A 14,148-nucleotide genomic window follows, 5' to 3' on the forward strand; every position below is an offset into this window, starting at 1 on the left:
CCTCTAACTCATTGAGCCCCATTTCTACCTTTCCAGATGAACAGCAGCCCATTTAAATAACAAGTGATCAAAAATGACTCCCTTCTATGCCATTTGTATTTTCCCATCCCTAACACATGCTACTTCTTCTGAACAATTCTTCCTTGTAATGGTGTGGTTTGTACTTGTTAGTATCAAGGGCATAAGTCTAAATTTCAAATAATTGGGGCCACTTCATTACATCTGCTGAGCAATTTTAGTTTGGTTTACACCAACAGCCCACATTAGGGCTCACATCTGTGTTTACTGAATGGTTCGCACACTCAGGCGTGTCTGCCGCAACATGTAATGTGAGATCCAAAAGTATGCAGCCTCACTCTGAGCTGCTGAGTGTGTGTGTGGTTGGTCGCTCAGAGCTGGTATTTATCGACAAGCAAGAACACTGAAATGGATATTCATTATAAACATTCTTTGCACATCTCCATCTTTCAGTAGCAAAGTACATCCCCAAGCCTCTGTCTTCACTCTGCAGATGGGGAAGTTGCAGGCAGGCAGGCCTGGCATCCCAGGTGCCTCTGAGGATTCAGAGTTCTGACAACTAGTATCTGGGTGACCTTGACTGGTTGCTTTCATTAGTCCATTCATTCATCCATTCACACATTCACTCACCAAATACTCATTGGATACCTGCTCTATGCCATCCTCTGTGCTAGGCAGTGGTGGTGTGTTAAAGATCAAAATAAATGTGGTTCCTGCCTTTTAAGGACCACAAGCTAGGGATGACAGAGACATATAAGACAAAGAATTACTTTGCAATATATGGATTCAGAGTGTAAGAAAGAAGAAATCCAGCACCTTGGATTTGTGTAGTCAACAGGGAAATCTACCCTACTTTGGAGTACTAAGAATGCCCTCCTGGGAAAACAATGCTTAAGCTAAAACCTGAAAGATAGGAAAAGATATTTTGGCAGAAAATTATGATAAGAAGATCAGAAGTTTTGCAAGCTTGGGTGATATCAAGATGAAGCCCTTAAGGAAGGAAAGAACATGGTATATTAAACTGACGGAGGAAGTCCAGGAGACCAGAGCCAAGAGCTGGAAGAGGAGACAGATATGGATGCAGCTAGATGAGAAGCAGGGACCAGGTCATGCCTTGGAGACCATGCTAAGTATTTTGAACTCTATTCTAATGGCAGTCAAAATCCATATAGGGTTTCAGGTAAAGAAAAAGTAAGACCAGAATTGAATAACAGCTATGCTGCCTATTCCACACGCTATTGGTAAAGAACAAATGGGACCAAAGACACATTTTCCAAGTAAAATATAAAGCATGAGACCCCTGATATTCTTGGTATCCCCACAAAGCAACCTCCCAAGCATGGTCAAACAGCATTTATCAATTGCCTAGATACAAAGATTCAAGAACAACCACTCAGACCATTTCAAAGACTCTGTCGCCTGAAATGTCAGACGTGCTGGGTTTCCACATAGGATTTCAGTGTAAATTTCACTGTCACTTGTCATGTCCACGAACACGTGTGCAGCCATTCCCATCAATGGCCTGTGTCCTCACGCATCGATCCATCCTGGCCTTTCCAAGGGTCTCTCTGCTCGTTAAAGGCAATGTGCTTGCATCATTATGATAATGCTTTGCAGTTACCCAGCTCATTGCCCAGGGGTGTCTCAAAGCATTTTGCAAACATTTAATTAAGTTAGTCTAGTGACTGCAGGGGAGTCCCCAGCCTCTCGGCACCAAGGCATCTGGGTGGGGGGGAGGAGACGGGAAACCTGCCTCCAGCTCGGGCTCAAGGGCACACAGATGGGCACGTGGGTGGGAGAGCACAGGGAGGCTAGCGACTGGGAGGAAAGCCACTCATGTGTGCAGGATCTGGTGGAGGGAACCAAGAGGCGAGGCTACAGCTGGGAGTTCTGGAAGGGGAATGGTAGAAGGCAAGAGGAGGGACTTGCATTCCTTAAGGGGAAGTGGATGTGATTGTGAGAGTAGCTGAACTCTGCTCTGGAAACATACATGTGTTTGTGTGTGTGTGTGTGTTCACATAGGTGGGGAAGGAACGTATATTCACACACCAACATGAAGGCTACACTAAACACATCTGTCTTCGGTTACCTCTGGCTACAGATGTGTTTCACCTCCGTTCTCAGAGTGACCTTTAATCCTGCTCCAGTCACACAAATACTCCTACAACTATAAATGCTACCAAAACAAATACTCCTACAAATATAAATACTATCAAAACAAATACTCCTGTTTCCTGCTATGGAGTTGAGCAGGATAGAAATCTAGCCAGTGGGGCCATACACATGCCAGACCCTCAGGAGAAGTGCTGAGGCAGCCCAGGACTCACGACTCCCACCAAAGAGGGGTGGCTCTGCCCCGAACCCGATGCCAAGTGACCCGATGTGGCTCCGTGAGCTGGGTCAGAGGAGGGGGAGGGCAGGGCAGAGCCACCCTGGATGGTGCCCACCTGGCTCCTTCCCTCCAATGCCCACCTGGATCCCGGGTCGGGAAGTTGCCACTCGGCCTCCAGAGGTGCTAAAGTCCATCCTCCTGACAGGCTGGTCGTCAGCCGCCACGGGCCATCTGTGGCTGACACTTGAGTTCCCTGACAGGAATAGCTCGGGTGTGCGTTCTCTCTCCTCTCTCCCGGCCTCAGGCAGCTGCAGGCAATGGCAGCGGTCCATCTGCAGGCAGGGCTACAGGCAGAGGAGCTCCGTCCAACATGCAGGCTGAAGAGTAAGAGCCAGCACGGAGAGGCTCACCAGCAGCGTCAGTTGTAGGTAGCTCTCCTGGAGTCCCAACTCTCCAGAGCTGATGAGCAAGCCTGTGCACCTGCACCCCATCAAAAATATCACCAAGCAATCTTTGAAGAGAGCACAGGGGTGGTGTCTGCCACCCAGGTTCTCCAGCAGAGAAGCCAAGGCTCAGGAAGCTGAAGGTCAGCATGCACATCTCATGGCGGGGGTGGGGGGGGGGGAGAGGTGGTCAAAAAGAAGGAAAAAGCTGAATGAATTCCTCTTTTAATAAATTTTTGTTTCTTGGGGCAGGGGAATGTCATAATATGTTTTGTTTTATCAGAACCTATGTTAGAAACACAAATAAGTCCTTCTTCAATAAATGAACGGGTGGATTATATCCCACTAATTTTCACCACTGTGACAAAGGCTCATATGAGTAGGTAAAGTTCTATCACATCTTGCTCCTTCTTCAGCAACAAGAAATGCCCTCTCTTTTTCCCCTGGGAACAAGCAGCCTACTCTTTCTGCCCTATGGCCAGGAGAACAGGTTGGGATTTCTAAGGTCAAAAATGGTCACCTTTTTTTCATCTAGCCTAGGATTTTGGTTGCTCTATCCAGTGGAAACAAGAAGCACACGTAATCTGGTACCCATTTCACAGACTGGGTAAACTGAGTCTCAGAGGATGGCCTGACCCAGGCGAATCCTAGTCTCACTCCTCGGCACTCAGCCTGTCCAGAGGGCTTGGGGCATGGGCAGCCCCACCTCTGGACTCCACCAAGCTCTGACTTAGATGCACGCTGTAGCCATTAGGTGTGGTTCTCAGAGGCAGCCCTTGAGACCCATCCAGAGCTGCTAGCTACACAACCAGCACGAGCCAGCCTCCCTCAGGAATCTCCTTCTGAAATTTGCCAGGCTAGAGGGCCACAGCAGAAGGTGCTAAGAATGAGAGAAAGCACCGAAGCAAGCAGGACTGAGGGAAGACGAGAAACCTCAAGCCTTCAGGTACCTGACTAGCGTCGCACTGTGGAGCACTCCCGGGCTCCAGGCTTCTGAGAAGGCAGGCTCCAGGACACAGCCTGCGCTGTGGCCTCTCGAGCTGCCATTGCCCTGGGCCGGTGCCGTGTGCCGACAGGATACGGCCTGCCCTTCCAGACACGCGAATCAGCGTTCAGATGTTTAGGGCCACCTGTCAGTTAGGAAGGGCAGGAAAGAGCATGCAAGTATGACTGGCAGGAAGGTGATGAGGTCTTGCTCATAAGCAGAACTCCAGAACCTGTTCACATCGCTTTCCTAGTGAGTCCAGGACTTGGGATTCTCCCAGCGGCTGATTCTCCTCCTGGATCCCTCCTGCAAACCAGGCAATCTTAGCAGATCCTTCAATTCTGTGCTAGCATGGCAGAATTCATCTGTGCCTGGCTGGAGAGCCTTCCCAGCCCCCCAGATCCAAACCACCAGGTCTCACCCCAAAGTAAATATCCCAATACTAAGAGCCCATGCTCCAGGGGTGTGCGGGGCGGGGCACTTCCCTGAAGGGAGACACAAGCAGGTGTGTGCAGGAAAAGGAAGGCTCCTGGCTTGGATAAAGGAGCGCATCCTTTACCCAGGACCAGGGCTTTCTGATCCTCACAGGGCAAAGCCTGGTTAAGATATGAGCGGTGAGAGCGGGGCCGTGAACCCAGGTTCACAGATCTGGGGGTAAGGATGGAGACTGCTCGTGGCTGCATTTCCTTAGAGCTGTAGGGCAGAAGAAGACACAGATGGGACAGGCCGAGAGAGGGACAGGCAGGGGTAATGAGCTAAACTTGAGGAGAGCAGCCCTCCAGATTAGGGACCCAACTTCCCGTCATCCATCTGTGCTAGGGGAACTAAGCCTGAGCTACTGAAGAAGGCACCCCACCCCACCTCCACGCTCCTGCCCAAAGAAGGCAGAAGATGCTGGAAGGCCTGGACAGTGATTTTAATACAAAGTTTCTTTAACTGTTGTTATAAGGTGCGTCAGAGTTCCCTAGGATGCTGGTTAAAATTGCATGCCACAGAGAGGCAGTCTGCATTTTTTACCTGTACCCCCCCTGCCCCCCAGTGATTCTGATGCAAATAGCCAGCAGCCCCCATGCCTGAGAACTGCTCCTGGGTGGGCTTCCCCTTCTCATCTTCTCAAAGGAGACCCCAAACCCAAAGTCAAAAAGGCTCCCTGCACGGACCTCCTACCAAAGACAAGAAACATGCCCTCTCCCTCCCTGGCCAGCATCTCAAGAAAGTCTTAGGCCTGTGGCACTGGCCTGACAATTAAATCGTCAGCCGCTGCCCCCACTCGGGTCCTGACCCTGGGTGCCTTAACCTCCACTTGTTACTGTCCTTCCCATCACAGAGATTCTGCCCAGAAAAGCAATTTACGGGCTTGGGTCTCCCCCTGGAAGGCACCGGGAGACATCACCATTAGCCTTAAAATTATTCTGGGATGGAATTGTGTTGTACCAGGAAACAGAAAGCTGCAGAATAAAATGGCATCGAGGCCTAACCAGGTCAGGGTTTCGTTATTGCATTAGCCTTCGGTCTTTAGACTCGAGGAAAGTAAGTGGCTAAGGAGCTGGTATCAACCTCTTTGGGAGGAAAAGCATCTTTGGAAACAAAGAAAAGAAAAAGTCTAAAGATACAAAAGAAGTAAGGGAAGTGAGGAAGCAGTGTCACGCGTGCGCCACTGCAGCTGCCGTAACGTGGGGCCTCCAGGGTCTGTTTTCACAGAAGCCTTCAGGATGCGATGTGTGTCCCTGCCACACGTTCGCAAAGCAACTTTTCCTCCCCCTGGTTTGAGATCTGTAGATCTCCAGGGCCAGCTTCCTGGCACAATTAGCGTAGAGAGCAGCAGGGGCCAGGGACAAGAAGCTCCCGTTGAGGGGTGACACGGGGACTCCTCCAGCCCCGGCCTCCCTGAGACCCCAGAAGGCGTCTCATGCGCCCGCACTCTCCCAGGTCTCTCTGGAGGCTCGCCACGCACTCGGCTTGAGCATGGGTACTTCTCCCCCAGGCGAGGTCTCCCCAGCAGTGGGGCTGCCCTGGTGTAGGGGGCCTGGGCCTCTCGAGGGAGGCCTCCGCAGGCCTCCGACTTCCTTCAGGGAGCACTGCAATGCAGCTTCAGCAGACGCCGCGGGGAGCCGGGAGGAAGCCAGGGCTGGGGTCCTGGTCTCCGCTCCCCACCCCCACGCAAGGCTCCAGCTGAGTGGAAGGAAGAGGAATGAGCTGCCAGGAGGCCACTCGCAGGGACTTGCAAAGGCAGGAAAGTTTGTGTCTGCGCAAGGAGGACCCACCTGGCTCCCTCCCTCCGTCTGACTTGAGTAGGACTGAGGTTTGCTCCTAGACTGCCGCCCCTTGAGCCTGTGCTGGCTGCACCCCCTTCCTGATGCTCACATGCGGAAGAAGAACAAAAAACAAAATGGAAAAAACCCACCTCCCACTCTAATATTCCCAGGCTAAAAGACGCCCTGGGAACATGGTTACACAGAGCCCAGCTCTGCCTGAAAAAGTCCAATTAAAAAGAAGCATGACCAAACAGTCCACACTTGGATATCCATCTATCTCAGTCAGTCTTTGCTGCTTCTTTCTTCCTGATAAAAACTTCCATTTTTCTGATTTCACTTTGCTAGCTTAGAAGCACTTATGGTTTTATGTTTTTAAAAGAAAAAAATTAAGAACCTCAGCAAATGAGTGATTCTGAATGAAAAATGTGTGTATACCTCTATAAAATATGTGCTATTTAAGAATCTTCTATGTATATCTCTGTATACATATGGGGTTTTAGGCTTCTAGCTAATGTTTAACCCAATACCTGCATCTCAATTTGGAAAATAAAAATGTATTGGGCTGGGGTTTAGTATGGAAATCCCACACATCCTTTAATGCTGCCTAAAATATTGGCAGGAATAACCTAGTCCCTTCAGCATTGTCTCAGGAATGCCTGCAGGCACGCAATTGTCGGTGGCGAATGGCATGCGTGCAATTAGCAAATCTATTAAAACGTGTTGAATTTTGTAATACTTCCACTAAGCTTTTTTTGCGTGGGATTGCAGCATCTTACCTGTGTCCCTGCAGATTTTGTTTCCCCAAACTGTGGTAGGTAGGGTCACTCTTAAATCCTTAGGTAAGGTAGGGAAGATGCTGGAGGAAATCAGGTGAACTCAGATTCCCAGCCTCTCCCCCTATATGAATATTTCAACTTCTCTCAAGAGAAATTCACATTCTCAAGGTAAGGAGTATGAGGGAGAAAAGAAGATTCTGAATTTCAAAGTCATTTTCTGCCCATTTGGTGGAAGGAAAAAGAAAGGGTGAAAGGAGAGGAAAGGTCCTTGTTCAGGCATGAAATGCAGGAGCAAAGGAATTGGTGACGGAGCTGGAGTAGAAAAGAGTAGGGGAGACAGGGTTAGGAAGGCAGAGAGGCAGAGAGGAAAGAGGGGAGCAGGAGAGAGAGGGAAGGAGGGAGGGAGAGAGAGAGAACAGAGAGATACAGAGATAGAGACTGATTCCGAATCAGTGACCGTGACTGAGAGAAATGAAGACATCCATCCACCCTTCAGGTCCCACGTAGGCGGCAAGAAGGATTACGGACTAGGAGTTTAAATCCCCCTCCTGCTCCGCCGCCGGCACAGCACTGGTTAACGCGAGTTGCTGCCTTTCCCTGGAAAGCCAGCGCCTCCCAGCACGGGGCACATCTCGAACCCAGCTCACCGGGTCCCCCCGAGGACCGAGGAGCTTCCGCGCCGCCAGCCTCCGCGTGCGGGTGAGCGAGCCCACGGGCGTGCGTGCCCGCAGCAAGCCCACCTCTTCGCTCGCAGCATCTCCCATGCCCTCTCTTCTTCCCTTTCTCCTGCACTCGCGCTCTGCCGGGCTCTCCTGCTCCAACAGCTTAAAATCCCCCCCCAGGCACAGACCCACCCGCCCCAGGTACCTGGGATGAAGAGCAGGGCAGTTGTTGCGGAGAAGACGATCCAGTAGGCAGGGTGGTACATCTTGAGGCCGCGGTGCTCTCGGCTGCTGGGCTCGCCACTGCTTCTGCTGCTGCTACTGCTGCTGCCTTCCTCTGTGCTGAATTCTGAGCAGGTTTAAATCCAATGTTTGCAAAGGGAGGGAGAGAGCAGAAGAGAGAGGGAGCAGGAGAGAGCGCGTGAGCCACGGGAGCAGGCAAGGCAGCGTCTCTGATTTTTCCCTTGCTCTTACACAGCTGGGGAGACTCCGCCGCGCCAATCTGCAGCGCTCACAGCGACCTCCCCTCGGTCCGCACCGGCTGCGCTCTCCTGGGTCGCGCGCAGACTTTCCTCTTTGGAAGGGTTGATCCAGGGGGAGACGAAGCCTGCCCCTTCCTCACCTCTTCCCGGGAGCACTGCAAGAGCACCCAGGAGGCCGGCAGTGTGGATTGGGGGTGTGCAGGAGTGTCTGTGGCTCAGGCGCACACCACACACGTGGGTGCTTTGGTGGGTAGTGGGAGGGGTCTGGCGGTGCGGGCTGAGATCTGCCCTTACCCTTGCACCTTCTTCCTGGACTCCAGGCAGAGATGCAGCCCAGCCCGAGAGCTCAGACTTTCAGTTCTGCAGCCCACTGCCCCACTGCTGCCACCAACAGCACTTGGGAGCCATTCGGTTTCTCCAGCGGGAAGATGGGTGCATCAGGGTTTTCCTTTCCCCCAAGGAGGCAAAGAGAATGGGCCCCTTCCCCAAGATGAGAGCGTTCTGAAACCCTACCAAGACAAGACGCTCGAGAAGCCGGGAACAATCGCTGTGATGACAGCACAGGCGGAAACTCGCTGGAGTGAAGGGGTCCTGGAGAGAGCGGGCCCCTGGAGGTACCTGTGGCTTCCTGCCTTCTGCTTTCTGCTTCTCCTTGCCACAGGCCAGGCCTCCCCTCCTCTGAAAGGCAGTCTACAGGGCTGGGGTCTCTGGCTGTGACCCTCCTTAGAACTGTCCCCTGCCCCACAGACACCTGCCCAAGGAAGGCTGAAGCATGCTACGAGCCGTGTTCTGGCTGGGTAGGCAACACGCACCGGCCTCTGAACGTCGATGCTCTGTGATGAGAGCAGGACTCTGCATTACCCAGGGGGCTGGGCAGATATATTTCACACTGTTTCTGTCCCCAGGGTCCCCAAGGACCCCGTGGTAGCCTGGATCCCTTCCTCACTCAAGGTGTGTGCTGTTTAAGGTCTGGGAGTGACTCTGCAAAAGCCTTTTCCACCCTCCTTCGCGACAATCCGTAATGATTTCTGATCCCTACTGGGTGACAGTTATTTTCATGGGCTATTTCAGTTAATCCTGGTAAATGTCTTTACCTCTAGGTTTCAAGAGGTTGTCACTCAAGTTCAGAGAGTGCAAGCAACTTGCTAGAGAACACACAGCCAAGGAGAGCGAGGGTCAAACCCAGGTCTGTCCTACTGCTAAGTCTGCACACTTTCTCTGAAGGAGCAAGGCTTACAGTCTAATGACAAGTTATTTGGGTCTAACTTTCCACAAAATTAAGCTCATTTGCTTTTAAGGAAGGAAAACAAAGGATTCTATCCATTCTTAAAGATAACAGTTGGCAAACATTGAGTAAAATACAAAAATATGAGAGCATCATCAACTGATGATGTACCTACTTAGTATAAAGTCCTTTTTACAAATCCGGGAATCCGAAGAATATAAGTTGTTCTTATATACTTAGTATAAAGTCCTTTTTACAAATCGAGAAATGTGAAGAATATAAGTTGTTCTGGTCTATAAAGGGAATATAATACATATGATAAGACCAGCCAAAAATGAACATAAAAGATAATGGAACATAAAAGATAACGGGTAATAAATTCAAATTCTATAGGGTCGATAGTTGCAAACATGTTACTCACAAGTAAATTCCTTCCAACAATGTTAAAATCTTATGGAATTTCAGAGGAATTATCACCAGTGGCCAAATCTGCTGGGGAACAGAATTGGCTAGAAATGGGTGGGAGGAATTGAGGAGACCACAGATATGAGACAGATGCCCCCAAGGAGGGAAACAGTGTGTACAAGCCTCGCAGCCAAAAACCCTTTAGGGAAAAATTGGTACCAGCTTTGGGGGAGTAGATGAGAGACGGAGTGTGAAAGGCCTTGAATTTTCAAGGAATGCCGTTCAGAAATTCCCTATTCCTGCTGGAAAAAAATTAATTTCTTTTTGAGCAGCGCAGTGCTATGAAGTTAATTTATGGAAATTGATCTGGGTAGAGAGCTTAGGATGGTCTGAGGCATCTTTCCCAATCCACGCACACATGCCCTGCACTCCTTAATTAAATTCACATTTAGCAAACTTGTTAATAGGCCATTTTTCCAGGTGTGAAGGATTCCGGAAAGAGGTGGTGGCAGTGGAAATGAAAAAGAAGGAAATCCAGAAGACTAATTAGGAGGACTTGGTGACTGATGGAATCTACAAATAATAGGTATCAGTTATTAACTCTTTGTGGAAGGACGTTTTCTAATATAGCCTCATATCTAATCCTTATCCTATAATTTTTTGTGAGATGAAGAAATTGAGATTCAAAAAGGTTGGGCAATTTATCCAAGGTTGCACACCTCTAGTTAGTGACATGATGAAAATTCAAACCCAGGTTTCTCTCATCCAACGTGAGCGACCCTAACTGATGCCTCCCTTAAAAGGAGTGATCATACTGAACACTCACCTTTTACTGAATATTAATGTACCAGGCACTCTGTTTAGCTTCCCAACAAACCAATCAAGTCGGCATTATTATCTGTGTTGGACAGATGTAAGAAACTGAGGCTCTAGGAGTTTAAATGATCTGCCCACAGTCACAGAGTGGTTCAGAGTTTGAAGCCAGGGCTGCCCTCATCACTGCCTCAGGGAGGAAGAAGGAGCCCAAGTCTGGACAGCGGAAGCAAGGCGACCCTGTGCACTTGTGCAGGCGATGCCTGCCCTCGGGCCCCGGGCTCTCCCTGTTCACGAAGACCAAAGCATCTTGCTCAGCCCTGGACGTGCTGGGATGACCAGCCCTGCCCACGCCCCACCCTCAGGAAGGACGGAGAGACACACTGGGTTGGGAAGGAAGTCACCCTTCCTCTCCTTCATTGAGTCGGGCCCCCTGCTAGGAACTCTAAATGTGCTGTTTCGGTTCTCACTGGAACCTTACGCTATGCCCGCTTTACAGAGGAAGAAAGAGACCCAGGTCCCTTCTCCAAGGCTCATAAATGGCAGAGAAAGTTAACTCTTTCTCCAAAGTTGATTCTCTTCTCACAATTCCCTGTCAACTGTATTTTTCTTTTAAAAATCTTTATCTATTCTACCCCCCTCTTTCCCAATCCTTGCACACATACCCTGCACTCCTTAATTAAATTCACATTTAACAAACATCACAGCATATCAAGAAATAATTTATTTTTGAAAATTTCTATGTCTAATAAAATCTTTCTTAAGGAAACACATACATATGCATTTTTACTAATCAGTTCTTCTGCGTTTATTATAGGATTAAAACATATGTCCCTTTTATTTAAGAAAAGAAGTAGAAGAAGGAATGTATAAATGCGTATTTAATCAATAGATGGCACTAACTATGAAAAGAGATATTATGGTCCACTGGGTCAATTTAAACATCCTAAAAAATACAAATAAAAATACAGCTGCTTCAATGCATATTTACTAGGGGGATTGTTCTCTTCTCCGTAGTAAATAATATGCAATTTTATACCTTCTGTGAATCTTTTTATTCTTCCTCTAAAGCAAACAAAATCATCAAAACTGTATTTAAATAGCAATAAGTTAGGGGAGCAAACCAAGCAAAACCAGGCAATTGTGTGATAGGCTGATGGTTACGCTTTACCTCTGCCCACTCTGTTTTCCACTAGATGGGTTTTAGAAAAACCTCTTCACAGGAAGTGACCAGCTTCTCAGAGCTGGGACAAGGGGAAGAATGAGTCAGGGCTGAGTCCTTAACCTGCAGAGCACTGTGGAGTGGAGGTGAGTGCTTGTAGCCCTGGACATCTGGTAAACCTGGCTTTGCATCTTGGCTCTCTCCATACTAGCCGTCCAAACTTGGTTAAGTCATAAAAGGATTCCTTCTGATCTAAACTGGTTTTTATTCTTCCCCTCTTTTTTAATATTCAAAAAGCCCACATTAATGAGAATGAAGAATGGCACCTCGTGGGTTCTTCATTCTTGAAATAAAAATATTCATTATGTACTTACTATGGGCCACGTGCATACATACGTATTGTGTGGACATCCAGATGAAACATAAAGCAAGACTGTTCTTATCCTCCTTAAATTTATAGAGGAGTATGGAGACAAACATTAAAATGTTAATTACATAATTAATTACCTTTTTGACAAAGGTATGTAGAAAACACCTAAGCTGATAGGAAAATGGGAAACAAAGATAGCACATACAATGGGTAGTGGGGTTGGAGAGCCCGGGGTACACTGCCCTACGGAAGTGACTTTTAAGCTGGGGTCCCAGGAGGAGAGAAAGCTGAGGTGGCAGAATGAAGAGCATGCGTAAAAGCCTGCAGACAGGAACCTCACCTGTGTAGATACTAAAGTTCTACCCATCAGTGCACGGGGAGTCCAGGTAAGGGACAAGAAGGGATGGAACTTTAGATATTGTAGCACTGGATTTTTCCCTATAAAAAATAAAAAAAGAAGGTGATAAAGTACTACAGATCAAAATCTGATTCTGCCATTTAGCTCTACATATTCCAAAATGAACTGGAGCCTCCTGGGCTGTAAGTGATTCCCCGAGAGCAAGGTAAAGATTCTGGAAGGTACATTAGCTCCTTTCAACCACAAAGGTACCTTTAAATTCACAGAAGCAATGATTTATTAAATGACCATCTTATGTCTGGAAGAGTAAACCTTTTTCTGAATTATCAAGGACTAGCTTATAATAGACATCTTACCTCTCCACTCAGGGCTTCAACCACTTCTGACACTTCACCAAACTTTCGATATGTTCATAAGATATTACAGTCAGGCTCATGATCATCTTAATAATAAAGAGCATTTAGGAAGTACCCACTATGTGCCAGTTCACCTGAGAAGCGGTTATAGGAATATTGTGTATGCTCATTCTAAGGACACAGCATGACCCACATTTTACAGAGAAGTTAACTGTGACTTCCCAAGTCAGTCCAGATAGTGAACCAAGGTAAAACTCCAAAAGCCTGAATTCTTTCCATCCTGCTTCAGGGTTCTTTGATGCATTTACATGAAGCCATTATAAGGATTTCCTACATGGATGGTAGGGTCATACTTTTAAAAATATTAAAAATTTAATTTTTCATTTAAACATTTTAATCAATATAATATTTTACATAGTTTATCAAAATACTAGAACTAAAGGCGTATGACTGAAAATATAGGCATTCTAAATCCCATTCCTCAGAAGCAGCCACCTCCATCTCTTTTAGCTATTTCTTCCAATCTTTATTTCCTTATTTCTTTTTTAAAAGTGCTTATTCTACTAGTTCTTCATTTTAAACTTTTTAAAATTGTATTTTGACTTCCTACTGCAAAAGAGGAGGATTTAGCCCCATTTACCACCAACCAACCCACTTCTCCTCCTTCTGCCAATCCAATAGAAATAGATTGCAAGTTTTCACTACATCAACATTCAGCATTGACATTGTTATGACGATTTAACTGTTTTCTTTCTTGTGCAACTTTTTGCTTTTCCTGAAGAATATTTGCTTATTTGTGTTATTTGCTAAATTTTCAATGGGCCTATCATTAAATATCCCCCAAATTGTAGAGAAGCTCTAGAATTCCTCTCAATTAGTTGAATAAATCTACTAATCTGTCAGCATCTTTTTTTTTTAATTTTAGGAAAAGACATTTTTCCATCTGCTACTCTGATTTGGGCAGCTGGCTCTTTAAGGCTGCTCCTCAGCTATCTTCTGGGATTTTCTTTTACCAAAAGCACATGATGCCCTATGTCCTTCCCTTGTTTTCTGGATCCTAAGGTTTCCTTTTTCTTGGTGTTCCCACTTGTTTTACTGCAAGACATCTTTTAGCAGTTTGCTGAGAAAGCATGAACAGGTGGTAATTTTGAGGGGAACTTGAATGTTTGAAAATGGCTTTAATATAACCTCACTTGACTTATGTATAGTTAATTCAGCTGCATATAGAAATCTAGACTGAAAATGAATATTGTCCAAATTTTGAAGTAATTTTTCCATTTTATTCTAAGCTTAAGCATTGCTGTTGAAAAGTCTGATGAATGCCAATTTGTGTTTCTTTGTATATGACATGGCTTTATTTTCTCTCAGTAAACATTTAGAATATTCTCTTTATCCATGGCTTCCCCAAATTTCACAATGATGTTTCTTAATGTGGATCTCTTTTCTTTCTTTGTGCCAGGCACTCAGTAGACTCTTTCAATATACAAATTCATGGCCTTCAATTCT

General features: G+C 47.1%; 1 protein-coding gene across 3 annotated transcripts in view; it reads right to left on the reverse strand.

The window, feature by feature from the left end:
- The window catches only part of OPCML (opioid binding protein/cell adhesion molecule like), a 1,279,663-nt gene that overhangs the window by 1,161,851 nt on the left and 103,664 nt on the right, over nt 1-14,148 (reverse strand). The window contains exons 1-2 of one of the 3 annotated variants that reach the window (XM_058289338.2): nt 8,467-8,756; nt 7,677-7,820 (exon numbers count right to left, since the gene is read on the reverse strand). In XM_058289338.2, the coding sequence (XP_058145321.1) occupies nt 7,677-7,737 (61 nt within the window). In that variant the 5' untranslated portion in view covers nt 7,738-7,820; nt 8,467-8,756. Of the gene's footprint in view, nt 1-7,676; nt 7,821-8,247; nt 8,374-8,466; nt 8,757-14,148 lie in introns of those variants that run through there. The other 2 variants (XM_071212433.1, XM_058289337.2) reach the window with 2 other exon arrangements.

The sequence above is a fragment of the Dasypus novemcinctus genome, chromosome 27 (assembly GCF_030445035.2).
Source record: "Dasypus novemcinctus isolate mDasNov1 chromosome 27, mDasNov1.1.hap2, whole genome shotgun sequence".
NCBI classification, from domain to species: Eukaryota; Metazoa; Chordata; class Mammalia; order Cingulata; family Dasypodidae; genus Dasypus; species Dasypus novemcinctus.